General features: G+C 43.4%; 1 protein-coding gene across 3 annotated transcripts in view; it reads left to right on the top strand.

Moving 5' to 3' along the window:
- The window catches only part of LOC130871573 (protein HIRA), a 107,672-nt gene that overhangs the window by 71,610 nt on the left and 15,915 nt on the right, over nt 1-20,147 (top strand). For all 3 annotated transcript variants that reach the window (XM_057765044.1, XM_057765046.1, XM_057765045.1), the window contains 7 exons: nt 161-309; nt 2,377-2,538; nt 2,831-2,889; nt 3,253-3,358; nt 5,108-5,230; nt 5,744-5,907; nt 7,817-7,905. In XM_057765044.1, the coding sequence (XP_057621027.1) occupies nt 161-309; nt 2,377-2,538; nt 2,831-2,889; nt 3,253-3,358; nt 5,108-5,230; nt 5,744-5,907; nt 7,817-7,905 (852 nt within the window). The remainder of the gene's footprint in view (nt 1-160; nt 310-2,376; nt 2,539-2,830; nt 2,890-3,252; nt 3,359-5,107; nt 5,231-5,743; nt 5,908-7,816; nt 7,906-20,147) is intronic.

The raw sequence follows: 20,147 nt of genomic DNA, 5'->3' as shown, positions 1-20,147 counted from the left end.
TTAGTCCCAGGTTACTCTCTTTGGTGGCCAGTCAGCTAGTTGGATTCTTTGTTGTCTTTGTCCTACCTCAGAGCTCTGGTTGCCGTACAGTCCCTAAGTACCCCACATGTCCAGGCCCACTGTTAACTGAAAAGACATGTGTTTGTTTTCCTTCATCTAGGTGAGCTCTGACCCCTCCATGTACATCGAGGTGGAAAATGAAGTGACTGCTGTTGGGGGGATAAGACTGAGTCGCCTGAAGTGCAACCGGGAAGGGAAAGAGTGGGAGACGGTGCTCACCAGCCGTGTCCTCACTGCTGCTGGCAGCTGGTAAGGGCAGTGATGGACAGCACTAGCACAGTTATAGAATATGACCCACGAGAAGAGGATGGCTCCTATAGAGACTTCCATTGGGCCTTCTGAACATATAAATTCTCCATCTCATCCCTATAGAACTAAAACTGTCAGTGTTAGTGTCCTCCACTTCATACTCTCACAAGGCAGGCTCTGAGCCTGGGCTTTATTACCCTGTCTAGCAAGACCCTATCTGAGGTCTGCCTGCCTCTCCCTGGCCTGGACAGGCATTTTTCCCTGGGCCCTGGATTTTCATCCAAGGTCCTGAGGGTGTGGTAGACTGATGGTGCTGTAAGTCCTGGTTCTGCTGGCTGAAACCTGTACTGCACTGGAGGAGGGATTGTCTTAGTTCATTGCTGTCACCCAGTGCCTTTTACAGCAGCACAAGAGTCCCATCCTTCTTGTCTCACTCTGAGAAGATGACTCTTTCTAAGGTGCGTACCAGGCTCTCATGTTTACAAATGTCTATTTTCACAAGTTTGAATACAAGAAGACTTTGAGCTCTCTTTATGATGTGGCTATGTTCTGTCTGATCAGCTCTCATGATGAGGACCCAGTCAAGACTGTGTAGCAGATGCTTCTACTAGGACTTTACAACAGTAATCACTCAGAAAACCATTTCAATTAGATCCTTGGTTGTCTGTCTTGAGGGCATGTGTGAATGCTGCCACCTAGCTGTTGGTCTTAAGATTCCCTTGAATAAATGAGTTTCAAGTATTACGTTCTGAAGGATCCCAGAGTTCTGTTCTTGGGGTTTTCCTTTAACATGAACTCACTGAGTTCTACGTCCTGGCTTCTTGTGTGTTTGGTACTGCTGTGGGCACCAATTGTATGTCTCTGGTCCCAAGGCAAGTGGCATGTCCCAGCAGGGGCCTAAGAATGTCAGCACAGACTTTTCTGTTTCTTTTGGTTTTTTTCGAGACAGGGTTTCTCTATGGTTTTGGAGCCTGTCCTGGAACTAGCTCTTGTAGACCAGGCTGGCCTCGAACTCACAGAGATCCGCCTGCCTCTGCCTCCCGAGTGCTGGGATTAAAGGCGTGCGCCACCACCGCCCGGCCAGACTTTTCTGTAGCAATAGCTGCAGGAACTGGGCCTTTTGTACAGTCTTAGCATGCAGGTTCACAAAGATCCGTGCCAGTGCTGCAGCCCATGTCACAGCTTCATTGCTGGGAGCTGGCTAAAGGAAGGCCCCGATCATGAGAGATGATCAGACGGCACCTAGTCACATCATAAAGAGAACTCCCCTTCCTGCTATTGTTCAAAGGTTTCTTGTATTCATACTTTGAAACCAGACAGTTATAAATAAACATGTCTTGCTTGTCTTCCCTCCTTAAAATATAGTAACATCTCATTGTGGAAGAGTTGGGTGTATTCTTACGCTGGGTTAAATTGTCCATACTGATGTCTAACCCATGTGCCCTGGCTTGTTGGGTTAGACATAATGAAGGTAGCTCCAAATATTTTGCTAGGATGTGAGCTATAGTAACACCTGAACCAATGACCTAACCTTAGAAGCCAGACTTGGGTGACAGAGGCCTCCTTGAGGACCACATCTCCATCAGGGCTGCTGCTGTGAAGCACTCCTTGCTCATAGAGTGACGCACCTCTCATGTCCTTGTCCTGACAGCCCAGACTCTGTAGCAGTTTCCTCCTTCCTCCAGCCTGTCCCCAGGTCCTTGTCTGGACTCCCCTGGCTAGTTGTAGCCAGGAGACTGTTATCTGGGTACTCTGGTCTTATCTGAAGAATTAGACACATTTTTGGGGTGACTATCAGGTACAGTAGCTGTGTGAAGCACCTCACCCCTTGGTCAGTATCAGTATCTTTTTAGGTGAAGAGGGGAAAACAGAAGTCCCTTTGTAAGAACCCAAGCAGGCTGCCTGCCCAGTTGTCCTGCCCTAGTCCTTACATAGCACTTTCCTTGTCATTCCAATAGCAGCACCTGCTCAGTGCAAATATATTAGGTCTGCTGGGCCTTGGTAGAAGGAAGACTCTGCATCATTCACCTGGCCCCTGTAATGCCTTCCTCTCCTCTTTCCTTACAGTGATGTGGTATGTGTTGCCTGTGAAAAGAGGATGCTGTCGGTGTTCTCTACCTGTGGTCGCCGTCTTCTCCCTCCCATCCTTCTTCCATCTCCAATCTCTACTTTGCACTGCACGGGCCCCTACGTCATGGCACTCACTGCTGCAGCCACACTGTCTGTCTGGTGAGAGGCAGGCACAGTCTGGGGCCTCCAGGTTATGCAGGGGTCTGGTGGGGAAGCAACAGAGAAAGTGGCCACTGGGCTCAAGAGCAGTTAGCAGTGTTCTCTGGTAATGAAGTGTCTTTTTAGCAGAGGTGGCTACACTCCCATTTCTCTCAGGATGGGCATGGCTCTATGAAACTTCTCTTAGATTTGGGCAGAATGGGCTGGGAATCTATGCGGGGATGAGGGTATTGAGCAGCAAAGACATTCTGATACCTTTGACTTGGGTGTAAACTGTTCCCTGTCTCTTTAGGGATGTTCACAGGCAGGTGGTTGTGGTGAAAGAAGAGTCTCTACACTCCATCTTGTCAGGTAATCCCTATGGTGGGCACCCCTCTTCCCCTGGGGGCAGAGTCCCAGATCTGATGCAGGTGTAGACTGTGGCCTCTTAGTCTATGTAGAGAGCCAGACTTAGGGCCCAACCTGAGACTTTAGTGAGACAGGGCTAAACTTACGTAGTAGGGAGACATGCTTTTGGGGCAGAAGATTAAATGGGTCCCTAAAATGGGTGACACAGAATAGCTTGGCTAAAGCATCAAGGAGCAGTATATAGATTATATATGAGCAGTCCAGAGGCTTAGTGTTGGGATTGTGGGAGCCAGGGCTCAGATTTCTCCATTAGTAAATATGCATTCTTGCTTACTGATTAGAACTTAATCCTGTGGTATCCTCCAGGAAGTGATATGACGGTGTCACAGATCTTGCTAACACAGCATGGAATCCCAGTGATGAACTTGTCTGATGGGAAAGCATACTGCTTTAATCCATCACTGTCCACATGGTAAGAAGCTGCCCCTCTGTCCTATTCCTTGGGAGGGTATCTACACTGGATACCAGGGCATAGGCCCTGGGTCCTAGTAGTTAGTCCTGGCTGGCTTTACTTCTTTTCAACTTTCACCCACACCCATATATGCACTACTATTCCTGTAGGATATTGTGAATCTGGGCTTCCCTCCCTTCAGAGTCTAGGTAAGGGCACACTGGCCTTCTATATTATTTCCTGGAGGCAGTTTTATCAGACTAGATACTGAAAAATGTTTGTGGCTCTTGTTAGACTGGTCTCCTTTACCATCAACAACCTGGGGATATAACTCCATTGTTGCCTTATTAATAGTTAGCTTTGTGGGCTTAACTAGATCAAATGATCTTTGAGACTTACTGAGAAGGTCAGACTACTGTGATTTCTATATTTCCTTTGACTAGTTTGGAATTTGGAGCCACTTTCTGTATTTGTAAAATCTCTGTATACTTTAGAGATTAAAAAAAATGTGTGTATATGTCCATGTGTGCATGTGTGTTATGTGTATTTGCATGTGTAGGGGTGGATATATATATAGGTGTATGCACATATGTGTATGTGAAGACCAGAAAGCTGATGTCTGATGTCTTCTCCACCTTCTTTACTGAGGCAGGGACTCTCATTGAACCAGAGTGCTGCCTTCTAGATCCTTTTTCTGTTTATTTGTCTGTGTATCTATCTCAATATTTTGTTTGTTTATTTATTGAGACAGGATTTCTCTGTGTAGCTTTGACTGTCTTGGAACTTGCTCTGCAGACCAGGCTGATCTTGAACTCACAGAGATCTGCCTGCCTCTGCTTCCCGAGTTCTGGGATTAAAGGCGTGCACCACCATCACCAGGCCTAGCTCCTTATCTGTCAAGAGTAGCCACACTGAGATTTCAGTTTTCAGTTAAAAAAAAACCCAAATCTCTGCTACGTTCTTTCTCAATTTGCAAATACTTATGTATTATGTGTGATTATTGTCGTGATGCAAAATAAGTTGATCATTTAAGAATAGGCGCTGGGCGGTGGTGGCGCACGCCTTTAATCCCAGCACTTGGGAGACAGAGGCAGGCTGATCTCTGTGAGTTCAAGGCCAGCCTGGTCTACAAAGGGAGTCCCAGGACAGGCTCCAAAACCACAGAGAAACCCTGTCTCGAAAAACCAAAAAAAAAAAAACAACAACAACAACAAAAACAAGAATAGGCAAGCCAGCATGGTGGTGTATGCATGTAGCAGTGGTATTTGCTTAGGAAGTTGAGACAGGAAGATCCCAAGTTTGACTTTTCAAAAATTCAGAAGAAGGAAAAGATATACCAGCTGTTTGTTTTAGCCCTGAGAAAGTGGGAGAACCACCTTATCAGAAGAGTCAGAGGGACAGAGAAGCTGGAGGCCTGACATTGCCCAGCAGATGGAGCAGGGCCAGACCATACAGGGCCATGGGCAGCTATAGCATTGTGTGAGCCAGGCATTCAGAAGACATTTCATACAGGAGTCCATTATACATCAAGAACCAAGACTGTGTAGTTAAAATGTTAAGTGAGACTCCTCTCATCATCCTTGCCTTAAAATAAGCATTTATTAGACTCATGACTAGAAACCGTGCCAGTAATGGGCACCTGTCTTGGAGGACTGTGACTCTCAGTCTTCACTGGTGAACTGCCAGTGTGGTGGGCAGGTCTTGCTCCGCTCCCCTGTTCTTTTTGTCTTCTTGTTTTCTTGACTTTTGCTCCTTTCTTTGCTTTCTCAGGAACCTTGTTTCTGACAAGCAAGATTCACTGGCCCAGTGTGCAGACTTCAGGAACAGCCTGCCATCCCAGGATGCCATGCTGTGTTCAGGACCGTTAGCCATAATTCAGGGCCGTACCTCCAAGTATGTGAGCTGAGAATCTTGGCCTCTTCAACAGTGCTGTACTGGGAGGGAACTGGGTCTGGTCACTGATTTTGTCTTGTGTCCTAATTGCTGTTCATTCAGTGCCGAATGGGTTTTTACTTTTACCTGTGTCAGGTATGTGTCAGGAATGGCCCCATCAATTTAAAGGCTCAGGTGACAGTCTATAAAGGTCCTAAGGGGCATAGATACCCATCCGGTACAGGGTTTGGGAATGGGTAGGCCTGTAATTTTGGGGACCCAAACAGCAGATACTGGGCAGGTTGCCTCTGAAATTTCATGCTGCCTAACTTGTGATGAGGGGTAGAGAGGTTCGTAGGAATCGGCACCTGTTAATAGATTGGCTAGCTGATGAATGGGAGGCCTTGGATAGTTTATTTGCCCTCTCTCCACCCTTCCATCTTCTCTCTGGTATACCAGGACATATGGGAACAGCCCCCTGATACCCATGTAGTACACCCTGTCTTATTGTGCCTGCCTTGCTGGTCTCTGCAGCTCTGGAAGGCAAGCTGCCCGGCTCTTCTCTGTGCCTCATGTGGTACAGCAAGAGACTACATTGGCCTACCTAGAGAACCAGGTTGCTGCGGCACTTACCCTGCAGTCAAGCCATGAGTACCGCCACTGGCTCCTCCTCTATGCCCGGTACCTTGTGAATGAAGGTAAGGTCATTCCAAAGAAGGTTGTCTGTTAACAGTTTTTTTTTTTCTCCCTAGAAGATCCTACATGTCCCCTAGTGTCTTTCCTGGGCCCTCCAGGCCATACCCACCCCACCATGGTTCTCAGAGTGCCTGCACCTTCAGCAGCATCCCCCACAGAGAACAATGTGTGTTGGAAAAGGACAGTGCAGTGACCTCCAGCCACCTCTCATCCCTTGGTGGGCAATTCCTATCCTGTCTTATCAGCTTTCCTCTCCCTGGCTTCCAGTGTGAGGCACAGACTGACTCCTCCAAAGCTCTCCTGTGACTCACACAGTCCAGCTCTGCTTCCAGAGTTCTTCCACAGCTTTGCTGCCCTTTCTTTTGTCCGTTGTAGGACACTAGCAGAGTCACTGTATTAAGGGAAAACATTGGAACAGAATAGTTGCTTTTCATTGAATCTAAGGTAAACATCAGGATGAATAGTTCTTTTCTAGAAGTGCTTTGACCTTGAAGAAATCTTGGTGGAAATAAGTGATTGTTTTCTGTGATTTATAGAGTTGTTTTTCTGAAGCAGTTTCACAGCCATTGCATGACTAGTCACAAGATGCTTCTGGAACACCTGGAGCTCTTGAATTATTGGGCACTGCAAACGGTATACTTTTAAGTACTAAAGTGGCAGGGTTTGATGCTTTTCTTGAGAAAATCATATAGATTAGACAGGGACTTTGGTATGAGGAACTTGTTTACCCACACAAACAACAGTGTAACCATCAGTAAATATGTCTTTGAATGACTGTTCAAGGTTCAGTCCATTAAAGGGTGGACCTTCCTATTGCCACACAGGCCTAAAATCCATCTTGGAGTGACCTTTTTCTTTGATCATGTCACACAGCACAGAGTACTCAGTATTTTTCCTTCATCACCTTGTCCATTTTGTTACGATTTAAAGAAAAGAAATCTAATTATCTAAAAGACAGAAAAATGTACCAGTTGTCTGCAAATGTAACTCATAGAGTTAGTATCTTATGCTTATCTGATTCAGTTTGAAGGTGTATGTTTGTTAGTAAACCTTATAGTCACAGTAGACATTACTGTTGAGCCTACCTTTCTCTCTGATTCTTTCTGTGCTTAGTATGTGGTCACTGGCCTTCCTAAACATGTTGACCTCCCAGGTCTTTATACCTGGGTTATGTCAGCCACGTGTTAGGTCGTGTACCCTGCTCCTTCCAGGGTGTTGAGAGCAGAACTCACTCTTATATATCATGAAGGCTCTGCCTCCTCTGGGATCTTCACTTCTTGGAGAGAACACGAGGACCCAATCTTTCCTCTTGTTTTCTTGGCTGTGAGAGGAGGAACTGTCTGTAAAGTGTGTGAGACACTATTTACTTCTCAAATTTCTCAGATTCTAGCTTCATCCTTTTCATTCTCTCCAGTCCTTATAGCTTCAACTGTCTTAAGCACTGCCTAAAGCACCACCCTCACTGTGGTGCCTATGACCCTTGATATCACCATGTTCAGTTGTCATTCTGAAGTCGGCTTCCTAATCCACTCCCTCCCTTTTGAAGTTGCTTCCTAATTGTGATTTCTTCACACCATTGCCAAGTGGCTCATGTTAACTCACTTCCCTTCACCAGTTCCCATGTTCCCCACAACTTTTCATCACTGAGCTACCTGTGTCTTACTTTTTTGGACTCAGCAGACAGCGAGGGTGCTGCCTGTCTTGTCCAGGGGCTGATGGATGAGTAGTAAGAAACTGCTATTCATGGGTCTCTAGGCCCCAGTCAGCAAGAGACAAACTTGTTTTGCCCATAGTAGGAAATATAATATTTTTTCATTTATTCTGGTGTGTATAACAACTTAGCATATTCTTGATTTTCATTTCCTTTAATAATGTGTTCCTGTTTTTGTTGTTTTGTTTTTCTGTGTTTAGGGTTTGAATACCGACTCCGAGAAATATGCAAGGATTTGCTGGGTCCAGTTCACTGCTCCACTGGAAGCCAGTGGGAGTCAACAGTAGTGGTAGGTGCTTCTTTCATTCTTACCACAAGAAGTGTACTGCATTTCATGAAGGTAAAATTTTGAAAATAAGACAGAATGCTTTGAGAGTTCTTCCCATGAGGCACCCAAGTGCTTACTTTAGCCACAGTATCAGTAGGATACTGGCATACTGACATTGCACACCTGGGCAGGAGTTCAGTAGGCGCTAATCACTCCTGTGCTGAGGGAAGTGACCTACCAGCACTCTTGGTATGGTAATAATGAAGGATCATGTCAGGCCTGGTGGCACATGCCCTTGATCCCAGTACTTGAGAGAGAGACAGGCACGCAGATCTCTGTGAGTTCAAGGCCAGCCTTATCTATGTAGAGTTCAGGCCAGAACAGCTATGACTACATAGTGAGACCTACTTTTAAAAAAAAAAAAAAAAAAATCATGTCCTGTCTTCGTGAGGACCAATGTCTCTAGTAAGGGAGCACACATAAGAGGGAAGGTTACCAAGCTACAATGAGACTGAATTGCCCCAGAGGAGTGGGAAGAATGTAGAGAAAGACATTGTAGATGAAACCCATGGATGAGGAGAAGTAGCCTGCAGATCTGGACCAAACATTCTGGTGGAGGTAATGAGGAAGGCAGTAAAGGCTTGCTGCCCACATGAAGTACATTGGCAGACACACAGGAAGCTAGAAGGGGTGTGGAATGATGGGGAGACCCATGTAGAAAATAGCCCTTTAGGCTCTCCCAAAGACCCAGGAGTCAATAGGAAATTGTATTAGTGTGATGGGCATGGAAGGGGCAAGGAGACAAATTCTGTATGTATTTAGTAGTAGAACCAACAAGGCTTGGTAGGTAGATGAGTTGTGTGGAAGGAAAGGGGATAATGAAATTTTCACCTTCATAGTTTTTGGCCTGATAAAGGTATATGGGAATGCCATTGAGTGAATTGGGAAAGGAACCAATGGTCAAAGATTGGAGAAAGATCCAAGAATTAGCTCACAGCTGGCACTTGCTCTGACCAGGTATGATACAGCCTCAGTGTACAAGGCTGTCCTAGTTCCCTTTTTGTAGAGAGGGACAGACTTACATGTACAATATCTTGGGTGTTAGAAGCAAAGAAAGATAAGTGGATAAATGGATATGGAGCTATTTTGTACTGAGTGATCTAAAAGGCCTAACTTCCAGAGTAGAGGAAACCAGAAAGTCATGCACATGTTTGACAGAAAGATGTCCAGGCAGAGGGAAGAGCAGGTACAAAGGTCCTAAGGTCATACGGAGTACTTAGAGTATTAAGGAACAGTTATGCAGAGTACCAATCAGAAGGCCAAAAGGAAATAAGATGGCAAAGCTTAAAATGTCAGTCATCACAGGCTTTGAAGATGTTGCTGTGTACAGTGACTGATTCTGTATTCTATTTGTTACTTTCATTGCACTACTTTCAGTTGGGTAATGAAATTCTGGGTTCAGAATCTTCCTCCTTAATGGCCCTGTTGATGTTTTTCCTTAGACTTTAGCATTGAGTGCTGTTGCTAGAAGATCTGGTATAATCTGATTTACATGGTTTTGCTTTGGGGATCCTGCCTTGAGGTTTTTTTTTTTTTTTACAAAAGTATACATGGTTGTATAAAGATTTATTATTGGTTGGTTTTTATCACCACAGTAGAAAAGTAACTAACACAGTGGCTATTATGATGGGATTGCTTCTCTGTATGTTATTGGTATGATATCTATGTGTTAATTTTCTATCTTACCACTTTGTTGAAAGAATTTATCAGGTCTAAGATGTTTTGGGTGGAGTCTTTGGAAATTTCTTTTTGCTGCCAACCAGCTCCCAAATAAAGACATGGAGATTTACTATTAATTATGAATACTTTACTTTATCTTAGGCTTGTCGCACTAGCTCTTTTAACTTAATTTAACCTGTTTGTATTTATTTACATTTTGCCTTGGTGCTTTTACCTTTCTTTCATTCCTACTTTGCTGATTTCTTCATGTCTGTCTGGTGCCTGGCATCTCCCTGCCATTTCTTTTTCTTTCTTCCTTCTTGAGCTTAAATTTCTCCTCCTCTTTACTTTCCCTTCCCAGAAGTCCTACCTATACATCCTTTCTCACTATTGGCCAGTCAACTTTTTTTTTTAGACCAATAAGATGACTTAGGTAAGCAAGGTAAAACAACAACACAACAACACATATCTACATAGTTAAATAAATACAACACATCCTTACATAGTTAAACAAATATTCTGCCACAGTCTGTTGTAGTCAGGTTTTCTTTTCTGTTACCAGCCCAAATAATGCCTTGCTGGCGTCTCCCAGGTGCCTAGATTCATCTCTAGTTCCTGTCTTTCCTTGGAAGTCCCTCTTGTCTTTTCTGCCTAGCTATTGTCTGTTCAGCTTTTTACTACACCAATCACAGTGACACATCTTCATACCACATATAAATAGTTCACAATAGTCTCTTATACATAGAATCATGTCATATGCAATAAGGATACTTTGATAGCGTGTCCTATTTGTATCCCTTTTATTTCCTTCTCTTGACTTGTTTGTCTAGATAAGACTTCAGGTACTATGTTGAGTAACAGTGAATTGAGTAGCAACTCTTGTTCTTGATCACACTAGGAATTTTTTGAGGCAAAAGTCATGTAAGGAATTGCACAACATCATTAGCCATCAGGGAAATGCAAATCAAAACAACTCTGATATACCATCTTATACCTGTAAGAATGGGTAAGATCAAAAACACTAATAACACCTTATTCTGGAAAGCCTGTGGAGTAAGGGGAACACTTCTCCATTGCTGGTGGGAATGCAAATTTGTTCAGCCACTCTGGAAATCAGTATAGTGGTTTCTTAGAAAGTTGGGAAACAACCCACCTCAAGACCAAGCAATACTACTCTTGGGCATATACCCAAAGGATGCACACTCATACCACAAGCATATTTGTTCAACTATGTTTATAAAAGCATTATTCATAATAGCCAGAACCTGGAAAAAATTAGATAAAGAAAATGTGGTACATTTACACAATAGAGTACTACTCAGCAGTAAAAAAAAAAAAAAAAAAATGATGTTGAAAAAATGGTTGGAACTAAATAAAAATAGTTCTGAGGTAACCTAGACCCAGAAGTACAAACACGGCATGTACTTACTCATAAGTGGATATCAGACATAAAGCAAAGGGTAACCAGCCTACAGTGCACGACCCCAGAGAATCTAGGTAACAAGGAAGACCCTAAGGGAGACAGATATGAACCCCCCTGGGAAGGATAAATAGACAAGATCTCTTGAGTAAATTGGGAGCATGTTGGGGAGGAGGAGTGAAGAATGGGAGAGGAATAAGGGAACGGGGAGGAAAACATGAGGGAAGGGGATGATCAAGTTAGTGGAAGGACAGAGTGGGAGAACAAGGAAAGAAGAAACCTGGCACTTGGGAAAGTCTCCGGAAAAAACAAGGATGACCTCAGCTAAGACCCTAAGCAATAGGGGAGAGAGTGTCTGAACTGTCCTTCCCCTGTAATAAGATTGATGACTACCTTAGTTACCTTAATTGTCATCATAGTACTGATGGAAGCAGGTGCAGAGATCCATAGCAAAGAATTAGGCTGAGCTCTCTGGGTTCAGTCAAAGAGAGGGAGGAACGATAATATGAGCAAATGGGTCAAGACCATGATGGGGACACCCCCAGAAACAGCTGACCCGAGGTAGTGGGAGCTCACTGACTCTGGACTGACAGTTGGGGAACCTGCATAGGACCGAACTAGGCTCTCTGAATGTGGGTGACAGTTGTGTGACTTGGGCAGTTCGTGGGGCCACTGGCAGTGGGATCAGGATTTATCCCTAGTGCATTAACTGGATTTTTGTTTCTATTGTGTGGAACAATATGAGCAGTATTAGCTCTATTTTGAAATTCTGGTAGAATTTTGCAATGAAACTATCCAGCCCTGATTTTTTTTTTTTTTTTTAAATATTGAGAGACTTTTGGTGACTGTTTCTATTTCCTTAGAGGTGGACAGGTGACAGGTCTGTTTAAATTGTTTATTTGGTTTTGCTGTAAATTTGGTATGTGGTCCATATCCAGAAGATTGTCCATTTCCTTTTGATTTTCCAATTTCGTGGAGTACAGGTTTTTGAAGTATGACATGATGATTTTGTGGATTTCCCCGGTGTCTGTTGTTATGTTTCCCTTTTCATTTCTGATTTTGTTATTCTCTCTCTGCCTTTTGGTTAGTTTGAATAACTCAAAGGTTTGTCTCACACAAAGAACCTGGAGAAATCTCACACTAACAACTGAAACAGCACAACTGAAAGCTCTAGAACAAAAACAAGCCAACTCACCCAGGAGGAGTACGTGACAGGAAATAGTCAAATTGAGGGCTGAAATCAATAAAATATATCTGAATGTAGACCAAATAGTTTTTTTTTTGATTTTTTTTTACTTATTTATTTATTTTTATTCTTTTTTAATTAAAATTTCCACCTGCTCCCCATTTCCCATTTCCCTCCCCTCCTCCCAAATATTGCCCTCCCCCCACTTCCCTCCCCCTATCCCCACTCCTCTTCTCCTCCCCCCACTCCCGCAGGGCAGGGAATTTGGACCAAATAGTTTTGAATCTACTAAAAATGACAGACCAGAGTCCATATACAGTTAGTCATACCCAGGTCTCCATAGCATTGGAGGCAGGAATATCCAGAACAGCAGTCTTACTGTCCAAGCCAGGTCTATAAGGTGGAAGAGGGACATGGAAAAGACTGACCTTATTTTGTCAAGGCAAAAGTGGTGCAATCATTTCTCCAAGGTCCTGCAGTTTGTCCACAGTCTGGACCGGGTCCTGGCAGCTGGTGTTGCATCTCACCCAGCAGTCAGCGTTGTTGGAGACCTCATGGCATCTCATAATCTTCTTTGGAGACCTTGGGTTACTGTTAGGATATCGAAGTCTCTGCCTAATGTAATAAACTTTTTAACTATTATTTTAAATGTCATATCCTGCAGATCTCTGAAATATGAGGGCTGCCTAGGCACATCTTATTAGACAAACCCTGCTTTTTATTATGTTTTAAGTTTGACCTTGAAAACATACACAGGGGACTGAATAAGGCCCATTCCTGTAACCTACCATATCAGCACTTTAAAGATGACTGACTAACTTGTATTTCAACAGTCTACAATAAGTTAGTAGCTTTAACAAAATGAGAGCTCCAAACTCTGTAAAGAAACTGAATTAGTCATTTTGAGGGTAAACACAGAACAAGTTTATGTCAAGCTGTTAATGCTGTCTCCTGCAAAGGCAAGTAACAGGCCCAAAAGTGAAATGGGAAGAGGAGGGGGTCTAAGTGCTAGCATTGCCCTAGGGCAAACTGAGACTAAGGTCTATCTTTTTGCTGCTCTGTAGAACCCGTCTTGGCAGGTGTGTACTCAGCTGACTTGGGAAAACTGTCATAGGCCTTACATTTTCCCCCTTCACAAGTACCGCTGGCAGGACTCAATCATGGATCCCATCTGCCCAGGGAGTCAAGGGGGCATCAGTTGAACAGTATTGGCCCATTCTCGAACAAAAGCCATCAAGTCTGTTGATAAGAAGCAAGATCGGTAGAGCTGGAAGCAAAGTTTTAACCAAGGAGACCAATTGAGCAAGTTTTCATCCAGCTTCTCTGAGTGTTTTTTTTTTTTTTTAAATTTTTAACAAGGCCATTGAATTTTTAATTACTGCAGAGTGATTGACACAAAAACAACATTGTTTTACGAGAAGAGGGGGGCTAAACCTCTTAGTATTAATACAATCTCAGTTTTTCTTTCTCTTTTTTTTCTTCTTTTCTTTTTTTCCCTTGCCATAAAAGGCCACTTGGAGTGGCCTCTGGTCTCTCTGGCTTCTGAGTCACCCTGACCGGATCCAGCCAGGGGTCAAGGGAGGCCTTGCCAAGGGTCCCTGCAGTGTTCGCGTCGATTTGCACCCCGCCAATAGGGGGAAACATCCCATTATAGGCCTTGTGGTGTTTCGTGGGTTTTCACAATTTCACAAAGTAAGTAGTCATTTCATTGCTCTATTAGCTTATTAGAACTATACCATGGGGGGAGGGGAAGAAATCAGAAACATTTTTTATATCTTAAGTTATTTTTTTTTTTTTTAGAGCCTCAAGCTTATGAACTTTTATATCCTCAGACCTTAAAACAGAAAGAAATCAGAGAAAGAGAAACATCATCCTTTACAGTAGCCACAAATAAAATAAAATACCTTGGGCTAACTCTAACCAAATAAGTGTAAGTGAAAGACCTCCTCCCCTCCTCCTGCCCGAGACAGGGTTTCTTTGTAGCCTTGGCAGTCCTGGAACTTGCTCTGTAGACTAGGCTGGCCTTAAACTCACACTGATCTGCTGCGGGGATTAAAAGTGCCACAGTCTGGCTGAAAGACCTGTATTTTAAGAACTATTTTTTCCTGTTTTTTTTTTTTATTTTTTTATTTTTATTGAGCTCTATATTTTTCTCTGCTCCCCTTCCTGCCTCCCCACCCTTTCAACCCTCCCCCAAGATCCCCATGCTCCCAATTTACTCAGGAGATCTTGTCTTTTTCTACTTCCTATGTAGATTAGATCTATGTATGTCTCTCTTAGGGTCCTCATTGTTGTTTAAGTTCTCTGGGATTGTGATTTGTAGCTGGTTTTCTTTGTTTTGTGTTTAAAAACCACTTATGAGTGAGCACATGTGAAATTGAAGAAGACACCAGAAAGTGGAAAGATCTCCCATGCTCTTGGGTAGGTAGAATTAACATAGTGAAAATGGCAATCTTACCAAAAGCAATCTACAGATTAAATGCAGTACCCATCAAAATCCCAGCAAAATTCTTCACAGACTTCGAAAGAACAGTACTCAACTTCATATGGAAAAGCAAAAAAACCTAGGATAGCCAAAACAATCCTGTACAATAAAAGAACTTCTGGAGGCATCACAATCCCTGACTTCAAACTCTACTACAGAGCTACAATACTGAAAACAGCCTGGTATTGGAATAAGAACAGACAGGAGGATCGATGGAACTGAATTGAAGACCCAGATATTAAGAACTAGTTTAAGCATAGTCCTTTTCTTTTAGATTTTTCAGCTTAATGAAATAGATTTTTAAAATATGTCTTTATTGTTTTCTGAATTTTATTGCTTTCTGTTGTTTGCCTCTCTTTTGATTTTCAAATTAGTTAATTTAGGTCTTTTGAGTTTTTTCCTGTGGAATTCTTTCTCTCTCTCTCTCTCTCTCTTTTTTTTTTTTTTTTTTTTTTTTTTTTGTCCCATTGTCCTTTGGGGTAGAGATCCAGTGACCACTCAGCATGACTAAAATCCTGAGAGTCTTTATTAAGCTGGCTGACAGCTGGTGACTGCCTGGAGAGAAAAAATTCTCACAGAGAGGCCTTGAATGCATTTTACAGGGAGCATTAGAGGCAAAGAACACGGAAACTGCATCCTGATTGGCGGTTACAGGCAGAAGTAAAGCAAGCCTTGGTATCCAGAGGCAGCAATACCCAAGGGCACTGAGAACTGTTAACACATCTCTTAGCCTTTGGGGTTGGGATCTGAAGGATGGCAGCAATCCTACTCTGAGACAGGCTTCTTTTTCCTCCCCTCAGCTGGTAGCTGAGATAGGTAGCTTCTGATGTACAAAGTTGGGTTTTCTTAGCTGACCACTCCGCAGTCATCGACTTATTGTTAAGAGATGAGACTGGGAAAGCTTATGGACAGGCAGGAGGTCAGCACTTACTGCCTCATCAAACATGGTTGGAGAATTTTTAAATCCTAAGGGCAACCTGATCCAGCTGTAACCTCCCTCTGCATCTGTCTATTCAAAGCAAAGATGGGTTGACTCATCTGCCAATGGGAGGCCGAAAGATACATCTTTAGGTCCAAGACAGTGTACACTTGTTTCTCTGGAGGAATCAGACTTATGAGAGTGGATAGGTTTGGGGCATGATGGTCTCAACCCTCTTATTCATGTCCCTCAAATCTTGGATGGGTCTGTCATGAGAGGTCCCAGGTTTCTTCATAGACAAGAGAAGTGTTTTCCAGGGTGACTGGCACGGCAGAAGTTCTGTCTCTCTAAGCCAGTCAATATGGACTACAATGCCCCTTTTGCTTCCTTGGTCATTATTTAATCTGGATAGTGTTAGCTGGACTGATTAGTTGAACAATTATCGGAATTTGATGTTTGGCCAGTGGGTTGGGGGTGTTGGTTTCTGCCTATTCCCCCAGGAATCTTTTGTTGTAAATCTGAGAGGTAACCCAATTCAGTATTTTGATTGGGGCAGGACTTTCAGCTAGGATATATTTTTCTGACTGAGGATAAGACCAAAAATTTTCAGTTCCTCCAGGAACTAGGACCTATTCACAACTTAAAATCCCTCTAACTTCTGTAACTTCTTTCTAATATCTGACTAGGTGACTGACTAGGGGCTCACTAGGTGACAGGCAATGTTGAGCACCTGCCCATTCTCCAGTGCATCTGGGTCTAAGGGTGTATAGGCATGGTAAGGCTCTAGGGGAGGTGCTTTAGGTATGCAGCAGGATGCTTTGAGGTACTCTGTATGACCTCACTTCCCCTTGACAGGTCTGTGGGCTTCCTTGGTGCTATTTGTAGTCTAGCCAGGAAAGTCTGGCTGTAGGTGTCTAGTGCTCCGTTACCTTGGTCTGTGTTAGGATCTCAGTGTGATAAGTGTTGTCAGCCAGAGAATCCCATCTGGAGCCAAGACTGCGTTCTTTGCTTTCAGCCTCACGTGGTCCCTTTTTTTCTGATGTGAGCAGGATGTTCAGTAACTATTGACAGTCATCCTAGGTAGGCTGGCGGGAATAGAAAACAGTCTCTAGGAGAGAGCTTGCAGTTTCTCAGAGAAAGAGAGGTTCTGGGACTTCAGCTCTGCAGGTCATTGGCTGGGAAGGGAACATATATCTTGAATGGGAATAGGGGCTTCTTGCTTGACTCCTTCTCAAAAGGAGTCTGGGGGTTTGACAGAGGGGAGGAATGACAGAAACCACTAGGGTTTGGGTCAAGTCAGAGGAGTTCAGGGAATCAGAGATGGTAATTGAGACATCTGCTGTATTCTGGGAGGGGGCATGATTGAAACCCTTGGGTATGCAGGAGAGACATAAACTTGGGAGGAACCCTTTGTAGGAGGAAAAGAAGAGTAAAAGACCACTGGGCCCAGGCCCATAATGGGGTCATCATCCTTCATCCAGGGACAAGGGTGGGGAAGTTCTTCCATTCTGGGTCACTGAACAAAAATTTTGGTGCTTTTTCCTCTTGGGGCTTAGTTACTAGAATCTTGATACCAGCTTTAAGGGAATAAGTTCTGAGCCATGGAGGAAGCTGTTGCTAGAGACTCAACCAACATCTATGTAGGGAAACTGATCAGGGCCAGAATTTCCTGTGATCATCAGCCATGCTGATGGGTGGCCAGAATTTCCTGTGATCATTAGCCATGCTGCTTAGGCCTTTTGGCTGTCATATGTTCCTGCAGATGGCTATCAAAAGAGGGTCACTCTAACTCACAAAGGGTCTGGAAGACTTTGCATGCACCCTGAAAATAGTGGAGGAAACAGTCCAAATATGTGAGCTGGTTAGAAGCAGAGCTGCCCATAGTTTCTCTTTCTGGATCTCAATTCCCAATGACAAGTACCAGACCCATCAGAAGAGACAAGACAAGACAGGAACAGACAATAATATGGAGACAGCTTAGGGGTGGCACTCATGCATCTGAACAGACCTGGGGAGTGTGGTGATAGTTCACACAGATCCTGGACATTGACCAGTGGCTGTACTGACCTCTCCTATGTGTCCAAACAGAAGACACCTTAAGCAGACTTACCTGGAAGTGACAAATCAGGTGGTTCACTGAAGGACATTTAGACAGGGACGTGGGAGGGTCTGGGTTGCTGTGAACAACAAGTTCTCTCAGCCATGACCTGTGCCGAGGCCTTGGGGTTGGTCAAACTGGTGAGCATCTTGAAAGGATTTTGTTGTGGGATAGAGACCCAAAAGACCATTTATCATGACCAGAGTCGGAATTGAGAATCTGTAGTAAGCTGGCAACTGCCTAGAGAGAAACACTTCTCACAGAGTAGCCTCAAATGCATTTCACAGGGAGCTTTAAAGGCAAAGGAAAACTACATCCTGGTTGGCAGTTGCAGGAAAAAGTAAAACAGGCAGTGCAACCGAAGCCAAAAGCATGCAGCTAGCTGGGGCATTTCAACCCTGAGTTTCTAGAACAGGGTTGGGTGCTTTCCCACTGGACTTTGCATGGTGGAGATAGAAAGGGGTGGTGGTGGTGTCAGTTTCAAGCTAAACCACAGATGGCCCAAGCTGAGGGAAGATGGGGGAGCCTTTGTCCAGTCACTGTTGTTACAAATTTGTCTAATGGTTTGCCAGTTTTGTTAATTCTTTGAAAGAACCAGCTCTTCCTTTTGTTGATTCTTTGGATTATATCTTTCATTTTTGTTTTCTTAATTTCAGCCCTGGTTGTGGTCATCTCTTTCTGTTTACTGTTTTTTGTTTTTGGTTTGTCCTTGTTTTTCTAAGACCCAAAGAAACATCATTAAGGTATTACCTTGAAGTTTCTCAAAAAAATTTTTGATGAGCTAAATGCATATAACACATAGAATGAATACGTGAATATTAAAATAACATCTACCCCCATTGCATTGTTGGGGTCTACATACAACTCAGGAAACTCTCTTGAGGTCTTCAGACCTCTGTGGAAACTAAATCTTGAGCAGGAAGAGGTAAATTCACTGTGTCAGTACAAGAAGGTTTGCACTGATGCAGAGAGATATCTCAGAGACCCCAAATACTGTGCAGAGAAGACTAGAGACATTCTGAACTCTTGAGGACAAGGTAGGCATGACTCATCCTCACCATAGTGTCCCATGGGGGTTTCTTTGGTTGCTTGGGGGTCCTGGAGAGAGTCCTGAAGGACCCCACTAGGACTGAGTCCTTTCTGAGAGGCAGGCTCACCTGGTGAGACCCTCATTTCCAAGGGGCCTTTGTTTTGAGGGGGTCTGTTCGTTCCCACATTGAGTGACATGTGGTCCTGAAACACTGCCAGACAGTGCTCTAGGTGTGATCAAGAGACTCTGGCCAGTCACCCCTGATGTTATTGGTCTGGGACCCTGAGGTCCATTGGTCATGCCTATAAAGCTGGGCATCTTGGCCTTTGAGCTCTGACTCTCCTCCCTGCTCTGGCTGGGTGGCAGATTTAGGAGTTTATAAACTTTTTTCTTAGGGCTGCTTTTATTATGTCCCATAAGTTTTGGTCTGCTTGTCTTCTTTTACATTTTGCTTTCTTCCTTGACCCAATTGTCATTTAGTATTATTTGGTCTATATAAGTCTGTGTGCTTTCAGTGATTTCTATTGCTGTTGATATCTGTGGCCAGAGAGAATGTAGGATCTTATTTCAGTTTGCTTGTATTTGTTGAGACTTGTTTTATGTCCTAATATGTGGTCTATTTTAGAGAAAATACTATGGCTGCAAAGAATAATATGTATTCTTTCGTGTTGGAGTGAAGTGTTCTGTATGTATCTGTTAGGTTCATTTGGTTAATAGTTTTGTTTATCTCCACTGCTTCTCTGTCTAGTTTTTGTCTGGATAGCCTATTTGTTCTGGAGAGTGAGTTTACAACCAGTAGTATGTCCTTTATGAAATTGGGTGCCTCTGTGTTGTTTGTGTATGTGTTTAGAATTGTAATACCCTCTTCTTGGGTTGTGTCTCTTAATAAGTATGTAGTGATCTCTCTCATCTTTTCTGGTTAGCTTTGGTTTTGCAGTTCATTATGTCAGATATTAGAACAGCTACACCTGCTTGTTTCTTAGTTGTGCTTGATTAGAATACAACTTTGTAACCTCTTTACTCTAAAGTGATTTCTGTCATTGATGGTGAGGTGTGTGCCTTTGGGGCAGCAAAAAGGTAGATCCTGTTTTCTTATCCAATAAGTTAGTCTCTTTATATTGGGAAATTGAGGCCATTAATATTCAGAGTTATTATTGAAAGATTTGTGTTAATTCCTTTCATTTTGTTGTTTTCTTAGACTTCTTTTGATTAGTTCATCATTTCATCATCACCATCATCCATGCCCTGGCAATGCTTACACACGCATGGGCAGCCCATTTATGTTGGTTCTCCAGTTGTTCCTGTCCTGGGCAGTCCTAGATGCTCGTGTTACTGTCATACCCAGGGTTCCACAGTCTTACTTTATGCTGTCTATCCAGCATTTTTTGGGCTTTCCTCTTCGTTTT

This window comes from Chionomys nivalis, chromosome 3 (assembly GCF_950005125.1).
Source record: "Chionomys nivalis chromosome 3, mChiNiv1.1, whole genome shotgun sequence".
Classification (NCBI taxonomy): domain Eukaryota; kingdom Metazoa; phylum Chordata; class Mammalia; order Rodentia; family Cricetidae; genus Chionomys; species Chionomys nivalis.
The sequence above is the reverse complement of the archived record's forward strand: the minus strand, read 5'-3'. Positions and strand labels throughout refer to the sequence as shown.